The following is a 23,530-nucleotide window of genomic DNA, read 5'->3' on the forward strand; positions in this document are numbered from 1 at the left end:
CAATGTTCCAGGAAAGCGATGTCATGGTATTTAACCCACGGGACTCCCGTCACCCCACATTTTCTCCACAGAAATTAACTAACACTGAGCTGTATAAGTTCATTGAATTCTATCTGTTTGGAGTCTCATTAATGATTCCTTCAGATTTCAAAAACACATTGCAGATCAAACTGATGTGAAATGACCCACCTCCCTTTTCTGAGTTCAATAAGAACAATACAGGAAGGCACAACACTTAATTTGACCTCAGCAAAACCTTGGTCATAGAGAAAAACAAGCTAATTTCTCATTTCAATTCTATAGCAATTTCCTATATGGTAGGTAAACTGAATATTTTTTAAAGTTCGAGTTTCTTTGGTCAAAAATAGGAAACACTGAACAAAATAATCACTAAAGAAAAAGTCATTACTTAATTATATATCTGATGAAATAAGTTTTACATAGAGATCTTAATGAAATATATAATATATATTTCATTAAAATATACAAAGTTTAAAGAAATTTAACATCTGTCCTTTTAAAAACTGTTTTTGTTATTTTGAGACACTATTTAACATTGTCTCCTTGTCCTATGATAATTCTTATGTTTATTTTGCCTATTTCTATCATATTTGGTTCAGTTGCTCTGAATACTAAACGTGTTTTCCCCATTTACTCCCTCTAGAATATTCTATTTGTTAATTTCAGGCTCTGTACAAATCCTCTAGAGGGTTATACCCCAGGAGCTCCTGCTTCATATGTCCTGCCTGTGGCTCTTATCAGTAATTAATTTTGACAGATTTTTTCAGTGAGTTTGTAAGGGTCTTTAAAATCCGTCTCAAAACTTTGCTCCAGGCAGCCTCTGTCAAAGTAGACCCAATGATTTATGTACAAGAAAGTAAGACATGTCATTTTTTTTTCAATCTGAGAAAACTGAATCACCTGAAGAACTGGATTAAGATGGAAAAAGTTAAATAAAATTATAATATTAAACAATTCAGTGTATCTACTCATATAGCCATTAGAAAAATGTTTTAAAATAATACTTAGTGATATAAAAATACTCTTGACATAACTGTTAAATGTACAAAGTATAAAATATTAAGAAAAATAAAAGTGTGCACAAATAATTTTATAGTCACATAAAAATCTTAGAAGGAAATCTTCCCAAATATTTGCAGCAGCCTCTAGCTGCAGTGTTATTCTCAAAGAAAACTTGCATCTTTATTCCTTTCTGAGTTTTTTAAACTTTCCACAATGTGCATGAATTATTTTATAATGGCAAATTCATTAAAAACTATTAAAACATCCCATTTAAAATAGTCAATGTTGGGCCTCCCTGGTGGCGCAGTGGTTGAGAGTCCGCCTGCCGATGCAGGGGACACGGGTTCGTGCCCCGATCCCGGAGGATCCCACATGCCGCGGAGCGGCTGGGCCCGCGAGCCATGGCCGCGGAGCCTGTGTGTCCGGAGCCTGTGCTCCGCAACGGGAGAGGCCACAGCAGTGAGAGGCCCGCATACAGCAAAAAAAATTTAAAAAATAAATAAATAAATAAATAAAATAGTCAATGTGATTTCACATATTAATATTCAACAATGAATTCTAACAATAAATATGAAAGCATTAGAAATGCACTACAATATCCTGTTGCAAAATTCCACCTATTAAAAACTTATCTTCTAACTCAGCATATAAAGGGTTAATCCATTTTTATTTTTCCCATTAGAGCCTTCAGTCCCCTAAAAACTGAACTAATACCTTCAAAGGGGCGGGGAAGACAACAACCAAATGAATTAAGTCTTAGAATAGAATCTGGGGTTATTAAAAAGATGGATGAGTATGTATGTGTCTTGAGAAGAGTTACAAAGTAAAATGTTAAGGGGAAAATCAAGCTTTAGGAAAAAAAAGTCAAAATAACTTACAGGCAAGACTAGAATACACATGAGGGAGCATGGGAGGGTGGGGAGAAGGGAGTCAGATGATGTATCCACACTTCCAGAATTATTCAGCCATAACTAGAACTCCTAGCATTAATTCCCCAAATCTTACACAAATAGTTTATGACCCTTGTCCTTCTTTGATCTCCAATTTCAACCACCATTCTTGTGATTCAAAAGATCCACGATACACAAAGAAACAGACTTGCTTCAAACCTAGCCAGTCCTATCAGGCTGGTGCCACATGACCATCCCTTTCCTTCCTACTTGGAAGTCTGGAACTCTACCTACGCCACGTGCTTGCTTTCTTTGCCCAGCTGGAAGTCTAATACCCGTTTGCTCACTATATCTACATCTGGCTCCCCTCCTGTGTATGTAATATCTACGAGGCTTTCTAATACTTTCCTTGTTATGAGCTATACCATCGACAAAGACCCAGGTCTACAGATTCCTGGCTTGTGCCTTCCTATCCCCATCCACATGTCCAGACAGACATTCACTGCTCCTAACATAGTCCATGGTCTAGCAATGAAAATAGGGGAAAAATCATGCCCTTTTTTTCACTTTCAATCTATATCTGGCTTAACACAAAAAATAAATTTGAAAATCATCAATCAAATAATCCTCATTTTAATTTTAATACATGCAGAAAGTTCAACTTGTGGCACTATGGTCTAAATTCTTTTCTTCCCTGACTAAATGAATATAAAGTTCACTAGTCTTTACAGATAATCCTTCTCTATCTTCTTGACCTTTCCTAAAGTTGTTTTAATCTCCTCTTTTTCATGGATGATAATTTTGTCATTACTTTCATAAAATGGTTTTCCAAAATATAGTTGGGAAATTGATTAGTTATATAGGTCATTTCCCACATTGTGTTATCAGAAACTATTGTTGCACATTACAGGAACACTAATAATACTGAGAGATTCTACAGTGCTACATGGCACTGGAAAAATACCAATTAAGGAAGCGTTTTATAATGTACTTCTTCCCAATAACATTTTTTTTTTACACAGAGCTATGTAATTTTAAAATTATAAATGTAGACGCTAAGTGAAAATAAAAGCATGCTATCCTCACACATGAGTCAATGTAAATGATCCACATTTTTTTTAGATTTTATGTAAGATAAATCCTTTAAAATGCTTTTTTAGTACCTTCATACGGTTCAAACATATACAAAGTCCTCTGTGCAGTAGTTTTGCAGAGTGAGAGCTCAGAAATGCCTTTCTCCTACTTTTCTACATTAAACCTAATAACAAAACTGATTAAAAGCAAGAGAATTCTGTCTTACTACCTGAAAATCAGCAATACCCTAAATTGTGGTCCTAAAAATTGCCTCTAAAAGCAATAGTGTAATCTTCAATCCTTGTAGAATGTAAAGAACAGGAGAAATTATCGTAGCAATACAGTATCTAAGGTTATGAACACTATAAAGTTTAAGGAATAAGTTTATTGGTAAAAATCACTTGGAATTTCATAATATATTGATGAGAGTTTTCTTAAAATTTCACCTACAATTTTTTAATGTTTTATAACTTTTTATATATGTTTGTCTTATCTTTTTAGCTTCATGGCTAACTACTTGAAAGCAATGAAACTCCAAATCTGTGTATCACCCAGGGGAAGCACAGTTTTATGCACATAGCAGGCAACTGATAAACACTATTAAATAAACCCAACAAAATGACACATTTGCATATACTGTTATGTACCTAGAACTTTCTATTTAATCTGTTCATTATTAAATATATTTCACTGGTAGAATCATTACAAAAAACACATTTATCTGAGCCATAATAATTTACAAAGATCAATATGAGCTCTAAAGGTTTTTAAAAAGTTCCCCACGGAAAATGATCTGAAAACATAATCACTTTGCTGAATCACTTTGCTGTACACATGAAACTAACCCAACATTGTAAGTTAACTATACTTCAATTAAAAAATGGTTTCTAAAGGCCCCATAATTTTTTTAGCTTACATAAGAAGACCCTTTAGATACCAACTCCGGAAGCATGTGATGATCAAAGGAGACATAGGTCAACTGAAGGGAAATAAATGTACTTCAAAACAAGTGTAGTTTTAGGAAAGCCATGGTTTTCTTAAGAGCAAAGTAGTACACATATTGATTTAAGATAAAATACATAGGTCAACATTACATGGCATGAGTAAATGTAAATTCTTGTCTAATAGTACAGACCAGCACTGGAACAATTTTTTTTTAACGAAAATATGAAAATGAAGATCAGATGACTACTCTCAGGCAAACCACAAGCAAACATGTATTTCTTGCAGTCATGAGGCAACCTCGGGTCTCTCCAGTGATGGGGATGTGAGCCACTGCCCTGTCCTCATTCTCACATCAGCTTTCACAGTCAACAACAAGCTTTCTCTCTCTCTCTTTTTTAAATTACTTAATTTATTTATTTTTGGCTGCACTGGGTCTTTGTTGCTGCTCGTGGGCTTTCTCTAGTTGCGGTGAGCGGGGCCTACTCTTCATGGTGGTGCGCGGGCTTCTCACTGCAGTGGCTTCTCTTGTTGCGGAGTACGGGCTCTAGGCACATGGGCTTCAGTAGTTGTGGCTCGGGGCTATAGAGCACAGGCTCAGTAGTTATGGCACACGGGCTTAGTTGCTCCGCGGCATGTGGGATCTTCCCGGACCAGGGCTCGAACCTGTGTCCCCTGCACTGGCAGGCGGATTCTTAAACACTGCACCACCAGCGAAGTCCTCTCTCTCTCTTTTCTTGATTTGATCTCATTTCCCAGAGTCATTACCTAGGTCTCGACACTAACAATAATTACTTTCAAATTCTTCATTTAAGCACACAGTTCTCATGTTATCACCATACATATTCACTCTGTGAATCCACTGTTGCTACCACTTTTTCTGCCTTTTACCCCTTTTCACTTAGCAGCAATTCCAAGATCCATCATTATAATAATTTTCTTGCATTCATCATATCCAGTGCCTCTCCACCTCGGCTCAGCCCAGCTCTCCAGATCCCAAAACAACTCAAAACAAACTGACCATGTCTACCTGATGACAGCAGAAGAGAAATACATATGTTTCCAGTACCAAGCCATCAGCCTTCCTGTGGCCATGAACTTTGCCTCTCTCCTGTTCTCATAGATTAATTGTCTTTGTTCTAAAAGCCATTCCCTCTGCTGGTGCACTGGATCCCCTTCACTCTCACCTACTCAGTGATTTTCCCACTGAAATTATAGCCCTCCCAAGCATCATTAATTTCTTCTGGGTCACTGCCATCATCATAGCAATATCTCCCAGCCTGAAATCCCTCGGCCCTTCTCACCCCTTTAGCCATCACATCATTCTGTCTCCTCTTTGTGATGAAGGGTTATCAGTCTCATCTCTCAGTTATTTGCTCAAATGATATGATGGGAATCATCACATGCCCAACCTCTGTCCTCCCTTCCTCTTCTGGTGAAGGACACTTACAAGACAGGGAGTGGGGATTGGGTCCCTCTCTCTTAGAGCCCCATGGGACTTGAGACTTTGTAACTGTTGACAGTGAGACAGATGTGTCTCAAATACAGAAAATTACCCATAGAGTGTAGCATAAATCATGGTTCTGTTTATGTTAATATAAAAGTACAAAATTCACCAGTTAAAAAGCAATCAAGATGGGTAATCAGAGCAAAGAAAGAAAAAAATCAATGAACACCTTTTCACTGAGCAATCCATGGCTGCTGTGTGTTCAAACACTTAGGGCTCAGCTTAAAAATGTCTCAGTCGTGCCATACATGCTACGTGGGATGCATTTCATGGTTCATGGTTTGGCATGACTTAAGTTCCATTCTATGGTTATAGAGTAGAATTTATTTCTAGGCAATGTCAACTACCAGCCCCAGAACTTCTGTTCTTAGTCTCACGAACAACTTACTCCAATGAATTCTTACTAGACTGAATTTTCTTTATGTATCCATTTCTGTTATTACCCTTTATTGTGATTTGCTTAAATAAGGTATGCAATATATTTAATGAATGAGTAATTACATTATGGAACCTATTATATCCAGTCAGCTCAGAATATATGCTTGCTATGATAAAAAAAAAAAAAAATCACTTCCCTCCCACAGAACTGACGTCCAAGAAGCCAGGACTAGAGTGGTACATAATTGTAATGTCATAAAAATTGTTGACTTGAAATTCTCTAAATGAATAAATAGGATTTTTAATCAAGAAAGCTATCTCTTATGAGCACCTAAAGAGGACCAGGCAAACGATATTCTTTACGTGAAAAGATTTATAAATAGGATATGCATGTAATTGTTAAGAATCATAGAAGGTATTAATTTCTAAAGTCACTTTTCCTTAATCTCAGCTAATATTTTAAAAATATATATATTTAACTTAGTTTTAACTCCATAAAGGGTGGTCTATACATGAGAAAAAGAGAGGAAGGACGTTTTAAGAATAATTTAGGACAAAAATGTCCCAGTGAAGGAAGAGATTGGTTGTTTGCATGAGGCCACACTAAGGAAGACCATGGGCTTAGCTGCTTGTTGATTTCTGCCTTCAAATTGGCAGACAGCACACATGGGACCTGACCACCACGTCTCTGATTTGGTTGCTCCCACCTGCTCTAACTCAGCTTCCCAAGACATTTTCATTCCTCTTCACATTACTTATCTGCCACAAAGAATCTCACCTTTACTGTACAAAAATCAGCAATGAATTTATTTTAATAATTAGAAAAAAACTCTTCACAGTAAGTTTTTATTAAATTCTCATCAAGGCTTTGGAGAGGCCATTTTATTTACTGTAATGTATTTTTCCTTTAAGTAGCTTATCCACTCTCTCAACTACAGACATCACTATTTAAGCTGAAGGACTATTTCCTATTATCCAAACCCAATTAATATTTATTCCAGTCTCCCAATTATTTTCCCCTTTTTTGATACACTTCCTGATCCTCTATGTCCTCTATGCCCATTCCTACCTCTGTCCAACTGTAAACACGTATGGTAAGAAATCTAATAATTTGGTTTATTTCCTTGTACACTTTTCTAGAGGCTCATAAACATGTACAAACAAAAAATATGTTTACTATTTCGCTTTTTAAAAACAGGATAATACAATACTATACAATTCCTTTCTAAAATCTTCATGGATTTTTTTCAAAGTTTAGATATATATCTGTAACTCACTTTTATTAATAACTGCATAGAAAGGATATATCTTTTTATGGAGGATTGTATATAAAGGAGATACCATTTTTAAAACTTTTCATCAATCAATAAAACTTTTCATCAATCAATACTGTTCTTTTTTTTTTTTTTTTTTTTTTTTTACTATCCCAAATAATTCTGCAATACATACTCATACTTAATACCTTATGTTCTAGGTCACTCATTTCTATAGAACCTATGTCTAAGCATGACTAATCAAAGGCTATGGAGCATTTCAAAAGTCAACTCACAGCAACATACCATTTTACAAAAAGATTACAGTAAAGCACATTTTCATTTGGAATGAAAAAGAATGTGAATTTCCTCAAAATTTAACTGTAGCTAGCTTATAATATATACTGTTTTTTAATGTTTGTCTATTTGGTAGATTAAAGAAAATCATGTTTTCATTCTGAATTTTATGTCCTTGATTGGCACATTAGGGTGAAAAATATTTGCATATGTTTATTGGTTGTTTGCATTTTTATTCTCTGAATTTCCTGTTGATATTTTTTGCCTAGTTTTCTATTCCTTTGTCTTTTTCTCATCAACATTAGGAAGTTTTAATATATTAATTATATCAACATTTTGTCATATTTATGACATGTTATTTCCCATGGTCTATTTTTTATCCTTTTTTATGTTAAATTATTCCTTGCTATTATTGTTGGTATTCACACTGCCAACTGTACCAACCATTCATGTATGGCTTCTGAGTTTCCTGCACGTACTTAGAAAGCCTTCTCCACCTCTAGGTTGTATGAATATTTTCCCAATGTTTCTCCTATAAAGTCTATAGTTTTATTTTGACAGTTATATTGTTTTCCCTTTGAGATTTATTTCTGAATACATTGTGAGTTAAGGGCCTTAATTTTCTTCCAGGTGTTTAGCCAGTTATGCTAACACCAGTTCAACCACTGCTTTGTACTCAGCTGAGATACTTTGAAATGAGTCAGGCTCCTCTATATTTTTTAACCTGTTCTGAATCTTTAGTTGTATCCTAGAGAGATTATTCTTTCTATTTGGGGCCAACTGGACACAACTGTATGTTTAGTAAGGTAAAATATTTCTTTTTTTTTTTAAACATCTTTATTGGAGTATAATTGCTTTACAATGGTGTGTTAGTTTCTGCTTTATAACAAAGTGAATTAGCTATACATATACATATATCCCCGTATCTCCTCCCTCTTGCATCTCCCTCCCTCCCACTCTCCCTATCCCACCCCTCTAAGTGGTCACAAAGCACCGAGCTGATCTCTCTGTGCTATGCGGCTGCTTCCTACTAGCTATCTATTTTACATTTGGTAGTATATATAAGTCCAAGGTAAAATATTTCGATCAAAATTTTCCCTGCAACTCTCACATATGTATGCTTCCATATGATCTTTAAAATAGCTTGATCCAATTTGCCAAAGAAACAATCAGCCACAGAATCCTGAGTACAACTGCCTAAATGTTAGATTAATTTGGGAGACAGTAATATTGGTATGGTGTCAAGCTCTTCTACACAGGACTGTAGCATGCCTTGTCCTTTATTCTGAATTATTTTATGTGCTTTGATAAAATACTATAGTGTTCATCAGACGGGTCTGGTTATCTTATTAAATTTATTCCTCATGTTTTACATTTTGTCACTGCTCTAAAGCTAGTGGCCTAGCAAGATTTCCAGACCATGACAGAATAAAAATCCATCACCTAACCCAGCTAAATAACAAAGCAGTATTTGGAGTATAAGGAGTATCATGAACTTTTGCTCCCCTTTTCCATTACCCCTGAAAAATAATCAGAAAACTCTCACAGGTAGGCTTTTGGAAACAAACTAATCAAGCAATACAGCCTGGGCCTCAACCCAATTTCCTGCTTACTTACCATTTTCACAAACTAGATTATCCAATCAATCTATTCGACTCTCCTTTGTGAACCTACTTTTGCTTCACACTTTCTTGACCTAGTGACACAATTTTGACTGAGAGCATCATTGATCCTTTCCATCAATGAATTTTTCCTCGATAACTTGACCATCTACCTTTACGTAAATCAGTTCCCATTTATTAAACAAAATCAGTGTCCTCTAGGAAAACTGAGTCTTTCTACTAGTTGAGTCCTTAATTGCCGCATTTAGTCTATTGTGCTGTTGAGAGGTTCCTGGGATCAGGGAATTTATGTCACTCTTACCCCACTGCTGCTGCTCATTCAGCATCCCTGAATCATATAATTCAAACACAGGATGCTTTTGCACTTAAAAAGAATATTGATTTGTATTCTAGTTCATGGTAAGCAAAAGAAACAAATTTAAAAACTTTTATTTTTAGGCTTTTTAAATCATTTATTACATTTTAATTATAAGAAACATGAATTTTATGAAACAATTACTTTTAAATCTAACACTTCAGATTTTATCTGCTTATTCCTTTTTATGGCAAAGAAACGGTAGAGGAAGAATCATTTAGACTACAGCTTTACAGGAAAAGTTCTGAAATGCATTCTTCCAGAGCCATCTTGGAAACACTGGGAAAACAAATCTGCTTAGGCCCACAATTCTACGATATTCATCTGCTCTCACTCTTACCAGTTTTTTAGCGTCATGGATATACTTTGAAATTTTATTAAACTTTAGGTTTTCTACAGACCAATTATTTGGCTTCACACATTTAACAGTATTAAACGTCAGGTCCATCACTTAATCTGCCAAAATTTCACTTATAGGATTTTTGACTGCAATTTTCGTTTTTTTTTCCTGTAGAATATTTTTTCAAGGAAAGCTGTCTAAATCTCGAATAAAAACGGAGTCAAAAGCTATTATAATCATATGTGAATAGCAATTGTATAATGAATACCAACATTCTGTTAGAAAACCATGATTTTCGTCCCAACATAATTAAATCACCATCTTTCATCCGGAAAGAATGATGTCCCTACGTGTATGTCAGAAAAGTAGAATGTTTCTACCTGTTCTTTGACCGAGGCGAGGATAGCAGAGGTGGTCTCTGTCTCCGAGCCATCCCCATTGGAGGTGGTGAGGCCAGGGCTCAAGGAGCTGGTCTTCTCTGAGGCTGATGAAGGCTGGTCTGGGACAGGCATAGCTCCTGCAATGCAAGAGGACATGCTCAGTGCCACTGGATATTGGCCCTGTAAACAGACGTAACTATCAGGCAGCTCTAAGAGGTACACTTTGGCAAGATGGAAAGTATGAACTACAGAGAAAGCACGTGACATAACTGTAGAAGGAGAAGCAAGCAAATAGACAGTCTCTCCTACATCCACCCCGACCAAATTCCAAAATACGCTCACAACTTTGTGTCTTGTCTTTGAGGTAAATGGAGGAAGAAATGATGAGATAGAAAAGGCAAGTAAGATGAGAAAAAACAGAGGGATAAAGAAGTATTGAAAAGGTCATCAAACTACCATTTTCTATCTGATTTAGATACATTTATTACTTGTACACTGACATACTTCCAACTCAAAAAAAAAAACCTAAAGGTATTCTCCTCGATATGAAAATCACACAAAATAAGTGATCAATAATTTATAAGTAATTAAGAAACACCACAGTTGACATAAGAAGCTCAGTTGGTATTGTAAAATATAGTAAATGGCCAGCCTACTACACAAATATTTGCTGAGTTCTTAACTCTGAGACCAACAGCAGACAAAAGCTGCAAAGCTGGCGAGACTCATTTGCCACAGTTTATTCTGTCTGAGTTCACTGATGAAAGAAAGGAGAGACTGAAATAACATCAGCCCACTTCATAAAGGGACAGACATGTATGGGTTAAAAACAGGACTCTCAGAAGTTATTTTGTTCCACTGTAATTCTCTTTCTCACACAAATAAATAAGACTGAAGTATTTGTCACATGTATTACTTAGCAATGGTCATCAGCAGAAGAAGTAATAAGTAACTCAGGGCAATTTTTACCCAGGCACAACAAAAATCACTGTTCAAATAAAAGGCTGGCAGTAAATCAAGGTTACTTTCTTGCCTTAAGCTATTATATTACATGTCCTTCCAGGAACCATTGCTGTGTGAATGTTAAAAGGTACCTCCTACTATACTGTATCTGAGCATCCTGGGTTTCAAACTAAGCAACATAATTTTCTTCACAGCCCTTGTACTATGTTATTAGTGGCATTTAGTTAATAATTTAGGGATATGCAAACCCCAAAGCGCTCCAGTATAGAATTTTCCTTTAAATATATGACCAAAAAAGTGGTTACCTAATGTTCTCATTGGACATTCCAACTTAGTTTTGATTTGTTTTTATTTTTTGAAGTTCCTTATAATATTACTAATGGGGGTTAGAATATCATTGGAAAAATAAATCTGTTACAAACATAGAATATATGGGAGGATTTGGGCAAATGACATTAACAAGCAGAATGCAAGCAAATAATAAGGATCAAGTGAATATAATTTGGCCAAATGCAACCATGGCAAACAAGTGGAAAGTATATTAGGTGATGGATACCAACAGGAGGAAAGAAAGAGGTTTAGGTAATTATGATGCTGGGAGTGGGAAGTTAAAAATAAAGTACTTTTGTGTGTTCAGTTTACTTTCATATGTGGTTTTCTAATTTGATCAAGCCTTATAATCACAAGGATGGACATAAACAGACCAGCAAATGTCATGCCCGGTAAAACAGCCTGAAAGGCATGTCCTTCTATTTAGGGGAAGTTTGGGAGATGGGAGAACAGGGCAGGGGAAGAAAGAAAGAAGAAAGGAAAATGGCAGCTCTTGAAGAAAAAGTCACCTCTGGTCATTAGGGGAGCCCCCCTTGACCATGCATCTCCACCTATATCCATGGCACTGACCTCCAAAGGGCACTCTATGTAAGAACAGCCTTATGCTGAGAAAGAAGGGTTCTTACATACCTCAAATTATTATTTTAACGTCTGTGTTTTCTAAATTTTATTGGGCTGATTTGAATTCAAGCTCTAGGCCAGTATGATTATCAACACAATTTTTCAACAATGAAATTGTCTGAGGTCCCAAAGTTATTAAGTAACATAAGTGGACCTAGAACTCAAGTTTTCTCCATTTTTTTCCCCTATTTTAGTGGGCTTTGATGTGTCAGCCTATTTCCCATACCTTCTATTGCCTTCTAAATGCTGTCTACACACCAATTTCTATAAAATGTAACTCTTAAAAGTATGACAGTCACCTGTCATCTTAAAATACGGGATTTAATAGGCAACGAATCAAAGTATATCCTTAGGCACTTGACAACTTTGACCCACAGAGTATAAGCAATGATTCGGTTTGTTTATATGCCCCCTCCTTCCCCCTGATAGCAATAACAGAAAGAGAAGTGAAATCTTTAAGGCTTTTCCCACCATAGAGGCACTGCTACCCAAGGCAACCTCTATGCCCTAGTGAAAATGACTTGGAATAATTTCCGTGGTTTGTACTTTTTAACATCCAGATTTAATTTAACCATTGGTCATCACTACGTATGGGTGGTAAAGACTGTCAGGCCTCCACTTCCAATCTTCTTAGCTTAGAGCTTACAGAAAAGAGGGAGGGCTGGGTAAATACTGCCAGAACCAAGCCCTGGATTGTTAATAAGTATAAAAAGCCTTAAGCCTTCAGACTTTGCAGCCTATGGTTAAGTACTTTAGTCTTAAACAGAGCTAATCCATTAAATATTAGTAATTAATCTATTCTAACTCCAGGAAATTTGTAAAATGTAGAGAGACAAAAAGAAAAAAAAAAAAAAGGAAAAGCAACCACTAGTAATTCTGCCATCCCAGATAAACATATTTATTTTGGTATTTTGGTATAGGTTTTTGCCTAATTTTTTTTTTGACTTGACTTACTTTGCATAATGAACTTTACATAATGGAGTATTAATATTTTTGATTTTTTTAAAAAAATTTCAGCAATATTATCATGAACTAGTTCTTACATCAGCAAAAATTATTATATAGTTTAATGATGTAATAAATATTTAGTATTCAATAATTGTATGCATCCTAATTCACTTATTTTATGTTTATCATTTTACCCATTTTTACATTTCTGACATTTTCGATAGATAAATTCCCAAAAGTGTTACTTGATGGAATGAAGAATCTGCACGTATTTTGAGAGCCAACAGCAAATCAACATACCTGCCCACCAGCAGTGTCATGAGAATGTCTCCTCCCCATGACGATGACAACACTGGCCTTTATTAGCCTGTCCTGCTTTCACCAACTTGATACAGAAAAACTCATCTCTTTGACTTTGTTTTTAGTTTACCACGAATACAAGAAATATTCTCCCACAGATGTATTCCTCCGACATACAATACCCCTTCACACCCTTTACACGATTACTGTGTAATAAGTCTTTCTATATATGTAGTGGAATGAGAATCTACGAACACCCAAACTGCATCTTAAACAGACTCATCATCAGCATGAGAAAAAGAGACAATATGAGGGAACCATGATGTCAGATTTTGGGTGGTTTATTCTCTAGCAGAATTTGCTACTCACAGGTTCTAGGTCTAGAAAATACCAAACAACACGACTAGCTGCCCCTGGGCCCATGCTACACTGCTCTACACCCTCACATGCAGGAGCTGTGTTATGGGCAGAATTGTGTCACCTTCCCCTCCTTCACCCCTGCTCCCAAATCCATAGGTTGAAGCCCTAACTCCTAATGTGACTTTATTTGGAGATGGGGCCTTCAGGGAGGTCACTAATGTTATATGAGGTCACAATGGTGGGGTGCTAATCTGAGAGCACTGGTGTCCTTATAAGAAGAGGAGTCCAGGGACTAGGACTCCACACTTCCACTGCAGGGGGCACGGGTTTGATCCCTGGTTGGGGAACTAAGATCCTTCATGCCAAATAAATAAATAATGAGTAAATGGTAAATTTAAAAAAAAAAAAGAGGAAGAGGAAGAGACACCAGAGATTTTCTCTCCACCACGTGAGGACACAGAGAGAAGGTGACCACCAGGAAGGGGGTTCTCACCAGAAGCCTCCGTGGCTAGCACCTTGATCTTGGACTTCTGGCCTCTGGAACCATGAGGAAATAAAGGTCTGCTGTTTAAGTCACCCACTCTGTGATATCACGTCATGGCGGCCCAAACAGACTGATACAAACAGGGTTAGATTGTTCTCAGCTTCCTTTCCCTTAATTACCTCCGGGTGGGCACGGGAGGCCCGGGAATCTCGAGAGTAGCAGGGTGGTACTATTTAGTACAGCCCTCTGTTAACACACTCATCCCAGATGAACTACAGGTGTCGAGATAAGGCATGGACTGCTTCAAATCAGCACACCTGGATAAACCAAAGCTTACAAAAGGATGTGCGCCAGTGCTGTGAAATAAGCCTGGAGAACAAAGCACTAACTTAAGAACATCCACAGTACAACCACTTTCGTAGACAATCTGATAAGAAACTCAGGAAAATTGGTTAGGATGACAGTAATAGCAAAATCAGGTAGTTCCCATATACAGAGACTCTTTTCCAACTTGAACTCTTATATGCATATGTAATAAGATTTTGTAAGGTCCAAATATATGTTCTAATCTTTTATTCCCCAAACATGAGTCACTATGAATTTACACTAGGTAACACGTTAAAATCGCATCTGCACTTAGGAAGGCTAAACTCTCTTGCTCTCAATTCAAGGACCCCATTCAATGTTATATTTTATTGACCTCCATCACACAGAAGGAAAATAAATCCTTATTTTATTCTGTAATTCAAACCTGTTCCTTCTTTAGCCACTTCTGCCTAGCAACTGATGACTTTGACACCAAAATAAAGCCATCTTCAAAAAATAACTGATGAACTGTTGTGTCACACAATCATCTAATTCAGTGACAAACTCAGCATTCTTGTGCCAGCATTACTAGATCACCTCCTCTCTGAGTCAGAAACAAGTTCCTTTGGCCATGATACGGTCTTTGTTTCTCTTGAACTGCCCACCCCCAATCTGTAACCCACAACCTCTTATCCTTTCAATTATACTCTGTTGTCATGGAGACCTGTTTTCTTTTTCCTCCTAGGTTAGCAAGTCATACCTGCTTCAAATTTCAGAGTCTCCAAATTCCTTGCATACAGTGGGACTCACTAGTATTTATTTTTTTATATTGATAACAAAATGTTACTTTATTTATACATATTGTTTTTTAAATACAAATATCATATGTTTAATTCATTTTTTTAAACATCTTTATTGGAGTATAATTGGTTTAAAATGGTGTGTTAGTATCTGCTTTATAACAAAGTGAATCAGCTATACATATACATGTGTTCCCATATCCCCTCCCTCTTGCATCTCCCTCCCACCCTCCCTATCCCACCCCTCCAGGTGGTCACAAAGCACCGAGCTGATCTCCCTGTGCTATGTGGCTGCTTCCCACTAGTTATCTATTTCAAGTTTGGTAGTGTATATATGTCCATGACACTCTCTCACTTTGTATTTCATTAGCTAGACTTGCACTGTCCAATATGGTAGCTCCTAGCAACATGGGGCTATTTAAAGTTAAATAACATTTAAAAAAAGCTAGTTTATTAGTTGCAGTATTCACATTTCAAGTACTCAACCGCCACATGTGGCCAGCGGCTACTGCACTGAACAGTGAAAATACAGAAGAATTCCATTATTGGAGAAAGCTCCATTGACGGCCTTAATCTATACCCAATTGACCCTATAGTCAATTCTTTCATGTAATCTTTCATCTTTGGCTTTAGTCATGGGCAGTAGAAGGTGGAAGAAGTGGTCAGATTATAATTATATTTTGAAGTGAGAACTACCAGGATCATTGATAGAATGCATGTGGTACATAAGTCAAAGAGAGAGGAGTGCAGGTGATTCCAGGGTTTGGTCTGAGTGGCCACCAGCCAAGGTGTCCACACTGTAGGTGGAACAGATTTGGGGCGGAGGAAGGTGACCTGGCCTGAAAAAATTACAACCTCAAATACATATACCTGTGAGTCTTCTTTGCTGTTAACATCTGGGCAGCAGACAGCAGCTCTAGCCAGAAACCACACTCTTATGTGAATGAGGGAATGTAAAGATTGATGATTTCCAAATACTGTGTTTTTCCCCTTCAGTCAGATCCCTTTTCACCTTTTACTTTACAGTTGCTAGAAACTTCTAGAACTTTTTTCTTCTTCCCTCACCTTTAGACTATGGCTTCAAGACTCTCTGCTATTAACTTTCTTGACTTTTTGCCCCTCACACCAACCCAGCAAGCAAAACTCATGTTGCCACACCTAGCCTTACTCCTTTCTCATGAGTCCCACCCTCTTCAAGACAGTCCCCCTCCTATGTTCTAAAACACAAAAATATTAGGAAATACTGGCTTTTAGCTTTACCCTCTTCATTAGGCATCACTTTCATAACTGGCCATCACCTTCCACCCAAGTAAATAATGAAACTGGCCATTAGAATGCTCCAAGTATTATCATTTATATATGTATCTATATATAATACATATGCAATTTAATATTTTAAAACTGAATGTAATTAACATGTTGATTTTATAACCTTCCACTCCACAGGCAACATTTATAAGACTATGATTATGTGAAATGGAAGAATAAGCCTAAACATCCCATTAACATTAGGGTACAGAGAATGTGTGAATTAGTATAAACTGATGACCCAAACAACACTATGGAACACCTCATTTGTGTAATCACTCTGGTCACCAAAATTGCGATTCTGTATTTGTAACTAGCATGTCACTACCAAGAGAAATAGGCATAGCATCATTCTCCTCAGATGCACTCTGTACACATAAAAATATACCCATCCTTGCTCCTTCCTTTAAAAGAAAACTGTAAAATTTCAGCTTCTCCTAATAACATAAACAATATCATAATTAGAATTTGTCAAAACTCAATACAATTAGGGCAGAAACTCAACCTGTCTTGGTCGATGTTAAATTTCCCACATCTAGCTCAGTATCTAGTATATAGCAACCAGTTAATAAATATTAGTTGAGTTAATGCATGAACTATTACTATAAAATCAGTAGTGGTTGCTCACTAGAGCACGTAATATAAGTAAAACGGGCTTTGCATTAAGAACGTTTCTCTAAATGATATTTGAAATAACATCTTTTTATTTCGACTCAAGAAAGCTGCTCTTCCCACAGCCTAGAACGAGTGTCAGGCTTTTGCCTTTAGTCCACTAGCCGAGAATGTATACCCTGGGCTGGCAGTTTCTAAGATAAGGACCATCCATCGAGCACACTCTGGGGCTTCTGGGACTTGATACTTGCAACCCGCAACTTGCAAACAGAATCTGGCAAAAGTTATGGAGAGCACCATGCAAGGATGGGAAGAAGCACTGAGCCATATTCAGAACATGCAACTACAGGGGCACCAGCAGGCAAAGCCAGGAGGTGGAGAAATGTCCGATTCTACCTGATAAGTTGGGGATAAGGTGTGAGATAGCCGTGGAATCAGAGACACAAGGTCATTGGTTGCTGTGGTGGAAGATGTATGATGGCAAGGTGGAGAGCTGTTGAGTTCTGAGTGCTGAGTCCACGTGTCAAACATGAGGGGACTCTTTTACCTGTATTCAGAAAAGAGGGAACAGTTGGAGGCTGAACCTAACACGGAAGGTCAGGAAATCCATTATGAGTCATCGCATGCTCTATTAACTGTTGAGGAAAATGGGACCGACCTAAATATCCCCACAGACTTAAGGCCCATCTGAATGATTATTCTTAAGGACCTAAATTATGTCTGAAGGTAAAAAAGAAAGCTTCTGTGGAGACCACAGGGCAAGGTGGCGTAGCAGTACTCAGGCCTGGGGGAGGCACACACACAGGAAATTTCTAGAAAAATGAAGTTGGTGAGGACAGGAGAGGGTCTTCTCTTGGTTCTTTTCTCTCAGTAACTCACAGTCTTTTTTTTTTTTTTTTTTTACTTTACAAATTTAATCAGTTATACATATACATATGTTCCCATATCCCCTCCCTTTTGCATCTCCCTCCCACCCTCCCTATCCCACCCCTCCAGGCGGTCACAAAGAACCGAGCTGATCTCCCTGTGCTATGCGGCTGCTTCTCACTAGCTATCTACCTTACGTTTGGTAGTGTATATATGTCCATGCCGCTCTTTCACTTTGTCACAGCTTACCCTTCCCCCTTCCCATATCCTCAAGTCCATGCTCTACTAGGTCTGTGTCTTTATTCCTGTCTTACCCCTATGTTCTTGATGACATTTTTTTTCTTAAATTCCATATATATGTGTCAGCATACAGTATTTGTCTTTCTCTTTCTGACTTACTTCACTCTGTATGACAGACTCTAGGTCCATCCACCTCATTACAAATAGCTCAATTTCATTTCTTTTTATGGCTGAGTAATATTCCATTGTATATATGTGCCACATCTTCTTTACCCATTCATCCGATGATGGACACTTAGGTTGTTTCCATCTCCGGGCTATTGTAAATAGGGCTGCTATGAACATTTTGGTACATGTCTCTTTTTGAATTATGGTTTTCTCAGGGTATATGCCCAGTAGTGGGATTGCTGGGTCATATGGTAGTTCTATTTGGAGTTTTTTAAGGAACCTCCATACTGTTCTCCATAGTGGCTGTACCAATTAACATTCCCACCAGCAGTGTAAGAGTGTTCCCTTTTTTCCACACACTCTCCAGCATTTATTGTTTCTAGATTTTTTGATGATGGCCATTCTGACTGGTGTGAGATGATATCTCATTGTAGTTTTGATTTGCATTTCTCTAATGAGTAAAGATGTGGAGCATCCTTTCATGTGTTTGTTGGCTGTCTGTATATCTTCTGTGGAGAAATGTCTATTTAGGTCTTCTGCCCATTTTTGGATTGGGTTGTTTGTTTTTTTTGCTATTGAGCTGCATGAGCTGCTTATAAATTTTGGAGATTAATCCTTTGTCAGTTGCTTCATTTGCAAATATTTTCTCCCATTCTGAGGGTTGTCTTTTGGTCTTGTTTACGGTTTCCTTTGCTGTGCAAAAGCTTTGAAGTTTCATTAGGTCCCATGTGTTTATTTTTGTCTTTATTTCCATTTCTCTAGGAGGTGGGTCAAAAAGGATCTTGCTGTGATTTATGTCATAGAGTGTTCTGCCTATGTTTTCCTCTAGGAGTTTGATAGTGTCTGGCCTTACATTTAGGTCTTTAATCCATTTTGAGCTTATTTTTGTGTATGGTGTTAGGGAGTGATCTAATCTCATACTTTTACATGTCCCTGTCCAGTTTTTCCAGCACCACTTATTGAAGAGACTGTCCTTTCTCCACTGTACATTCCTGCCTCCTTTATCAAAGATAAGGTGACCATATGTCCGTGGGTTTATCTCTGGGCTTTCTATCCTGTTCCATTGATCTATCTTTCTGTTTTTGTGCCAGTACCATACTGTCTTGATTACTGTAGCTTTGTAGTATAGTCTGAAGTCAGGGAGCCTGATTCCTCCAGCTCCATTTTTCGTTCTCAAGATTGCTTTGGCTATTCGGGGTCTTTTGTGTTTCCATACAAATTGTGAAATTTTTTGTTCTAGTTCTGTGAAAAATGCCATTGGTAGTTTGATAGGTATTGCATTGAATCTGTAGATTGCTTTGCATAGTAGAGTCATTTTCACAATGTTGATTCTTCCAGTCCAAGAACATGGTACATCTCTCCATCTATTTGTATCATCTTTAATTTCTTTCATCAGTGTCTTATAATTTTCTGCATACAGGTCTTTTGTCTCCTTAGGTAGGTTTATTCCTAGATATTTTATTCTTTTTGTTGCAATGGTAAATGGGAGTGTTTCCTTGATTTCACTTTCAGATTTTTCATCATTAGTATATAGGAATGCCAGAGATTTCTGTGCATTAATTTTGTATCCTGCTACTTTACCAAATTCATTGATTAGCTCTAGTAGTTTTCTGGTAGCATCTTTAGGATTCTCTATGTATAGTATCATGTCATCTGCAAACAGTGACAGCTTTACTTCTTCTTTTCCCATTTGGATTCCTTTTATTTCCTTTTCTTCTCTGATTGCTGTGGCTAAAACTTCCAAAACTATGTTGAATAAGAGTGGTGAGAGTGGGCAACCTTGTCTTGTTCCTGATCTTAGTGGAAATGGTTTCAGTTTTTCACCATTGAGGACGATGTTGGCTGTGGGTTTGTCATATATGGCCTTTATTATGTTGAGGAAAGTTCCCTCTATGCCTACTTTCTGCAGGGTTTTTATCATAAATGGGTGTTGAATTTTCTCGAAAGCTTTCTCTGCATCTATTGAGATGATCATATGGTTTTTCTCCTTCAACTTGTTAATATGGTGTATCACATTGATTGATTTGCGTATATTGAAGAATCCTTGCATTCCTGGAATAAACCCCACTTGATCATGGTGTATGATCCTTTTAATGTGCTGTTGGATTCTGTTTGCTAGTATTTTGTTGAGGATTTTTGCATCTATGTTCATCAGTGATATTGGCCTGTAGTTTTCTTTCTTTGTGACATCCTTCTCTGGTTTTGGTATCAAGGTGATGTTGGCCTCGTAGAATGAGTTTTGGAGTGTTCCTCCCTCTGCTATATTTTGGAAGAGTTTGAGAAGGATAGGTGTTATCTCTTCTCTAAATGCTTGATAGAATTCGCCTGTGAAGCCATCTGGTCCTGGGCTTTTGTTTGTTGGAAGATTTTTTATCACAGTTTCAATTTCAGTGCTTGTGATTTGTCTGTTCATATTTTCTATTTCTTCCTGATTCAGTCTTGGCAGGTTGTGCATTTCTAAGAATTTGTCCATTTCTTCCAGGTTGTCCATTTTATTGGCATAGAGTTGCTTATAGTAATCTCTCATGATCTTTTGTATTTCTGAAGTGTCAGCTGTTACTTCTCCTTTTTCATTTCTAATTCTATCGATTTGAGTCTTCTCCCTTTTTTTCTTGATGAGTCTGGCTAATGGTTTATCAATTTTGTTTATCTTCTCAAAGAACCAGCTTTTAGTTTTATTAATCTTTGCTATCGTTTCCTTCATTTCTTTTTCATTTATTTCTGATCTGATTTTTATGATTTCTTTCCTTCTGCTAACTTTGGGATGTTTTTGTTCTTCTTTCTCTAATTGCTTTAGGTGCAAGGTTAGGTTGTTTATTCGAGATGTTTCCTGTTTCTTAAGGTGGGATTGTATTGCCATAAACTTCCCTCTTAGAACTGCTTTTGCTGCATCCCATAGGTTTTGAGTCGTCGTGTCTCCACTGTCATTTGTTTCTAGGTATTTTTTAATTTCCTCTTTGATTTCTTCAGTGATCACTTCGTTATTAAGTAGTGTATTGTTTAGCCTCCATGTGTTTGTATGTTTTACAGCTCTTTTCCTGTAATTGATATCTAGTCTCATAGCACTGTGGTCGGAAAAGATACTTGATACAATTTCAATTTTCTTAAATTTACCAAGGCTTGATTTGTGACCCAAGATATGATCTATCCTGGAGAATGTTCCATGAGCACTTGAGAAAAATGTGTATTCTGTTGTTTTTGGATGGAATGTCCTATAAATATCAACTAAGTCCATCTTGTTTAATGTATCATTTAAAGCTTGTGTTTCCTTATTTATTTTCATTTTGGATGACCTGTCCATTGGTGAAAGTGGGGTGTTAAAGTCCCCTACTATGATTGTGTTACTGTCGATTTCTCCTTTTATGGCTGTTAATATTTCCCTTATGTATTGAGGTGATCCTATGTTTGGTGCATAAATATTTACAATTGTTATATCCTCTTCTTGGATTGATCCCTTGATCATTATGTAGTGTCCTTCTTTGTCTCTTCTAGTAGTCTTTATTTTAAAGTCTATTTTGTCTGATATGAGAATTGCTACTCCAGCTTTCTTTTGGTTTCCATTTGCATGGAATATCTTTTTCCATCCCCTTACTTTCAGTCTGTATGTGTCTCTAGGTCTGAAGTGGGCCTCTTGTAGACAGCATATATATGGGTCTTGTTTTTGTATCCATTCAGCCAGTCTGTGTCTTTTGGTGGCAGCATTTAGTCCATTTACATTTAAGGTAATTATTGATATGTATGTTCCTATTCCCATTTCCTTAATTATTTTGGGTTCGTTATTGTAGTTCTTTTCCTTCTGTTGTGTTTCTTGTCTAGAGAAGTTCCTTTAGCATTTGTTGTAAAGCTGGTTTGGTGGTGCTGAACTCTCTCAGCTTCTGCTTGTCTGTAAACGTTTTAATTTCTCCATCAAATCTGAATGAGATCCTTGCTGGGTAGAGTAATCTTGGTTGCAGGTTTTTCTCCTTCATCACTTTAATTATGTCCTGCCACTCCCTTCTGGCTTGTAGAGTTTCTGCTGAGAGATCAGCTGTTATCCTGATGGGGATTCCCTTGTGTGTGATTTGTTGTTTTTGCCTTGCTGCTTTTAATATGATTTCTTTGTGTTTAATTTTTGACAGTTTGATTAATATGTGTCTTGGTGTATTTCTCCTTGGATTTATTCTGTATGGGACTCTCTGTGCCTCCTGGACTTGATTAACTATTTCCTTTCCCATATTAGGGAAGTTTTCAACTATAATCTCTTCAAATATTTTCTCAGTCCCTTTCTTTTTCTCTTCTTCTTCTGGAACCCCTATAATTCGAATGTTGGTGCGTTTAATGTTGTCCCAGAGGTCTCTGAGACTGTCCTCTGTTCTTTTCATTCTTTTTTCTTTATTTTGCTCTGCAGCAGTTATTTCCACTATTTTATCTTCCACCTCACTTATCCGTTCTTCTGCCTCAGTTATTCTGCTATTGATCCCATCTAGAGTATTTTTTATTTCATGTATTGTGTTTTTAATCGATGCTTGATTCATCTTTAGTTCTTCTAGGTCCTTGTTAACTGTTTCTTGCATTTTGTCTATTCTATTTCCAAGATATTGGATCATCTTTACCATCATTATTCTGAATTCTTTTTCAGGTAGACTGCCTATTACCTCTTCATTTGTTAGGTCTGGTGGGTTTTTATCTTGCTCCTTCTCCTGTTGTGTGTTTTTCTGTCTTCTCATTTTGCTTATGTTACTGTGTTTGGGGTCTCCTTTTTGCAGGCTGCAGGTTCGTAGTTCCCGTTGTTTTTGGTGTCTGTCCCCAGTGGCTAAGGTTGGTTTAGTGGGTTGTGTAGGCTTCTTGGTGGAGGGGACTACTGCCTGTGTTCTGGTGGATGAGGCTGGATCTTGTCTTTCTGGTGGGCAGGTCCACGTCTGGTGGTGTGTTTTGGGGTGTTTGCGGACTTTTTATGATTTGAGGCAGCCTCTCTGCTAATGGGTGGCGTTGTGTTCCTGTCTTGCTAGTTGTTTGGCATAGGGTGTCCAGCACTGTAGCTTGCTGGTCGTTGAGTGAAGCTGGGTGCTGGTGTTGAGATGGAGATCTCTGGAAGATTTTCGCCGTTTGATATTATGTGGAGCTGGGAGGTCTCTTGTGGACCAGTGTCCTGAAGTTGGCTCTCCCACCTCAGAGGCACAGCA

General features: G+C 37.3%; 1 protein-coding gene across 1 annotated transcript in view; it reads right to left on the minus strand.

The window, feature by feature from the left end:
- Positions 1–23,530, minus strand: part of CTNND2 (catenin delta 2) — a 968,406-nt gene that overhangs the window by 785,320 nt on the left and 159,556 nt on the right. The window contains exon 2 of the mRNA XM_060091588.1: positions 10,062–10,198. Coding sequence (XP_059947571.1) covers positions 10,062–10,193 — 132 coding nt within the window. The 5' untranslated portion in view covers positions 10,194–10,198. The remainder of the gene's footprint in view (positions 1–10,061; positions 10,199–23,530) is intronic.

This window comes from Mesoplodon densirostris, chromosome 3 (genome assembly GCF_025265405.1).
Source record: "Mesoplodon densirostris isolate mMesDen1 chromosome 3, mMesDen1 primary haplotype, whole genome shotgun sequence".
NCBI classification, from domain to species: Eukaryota; Metazoa; Chordata; class Mammalia; order Artiodactyla; family Ziphiidae; genus Mesoplodon; species Mesoplodon densirostris.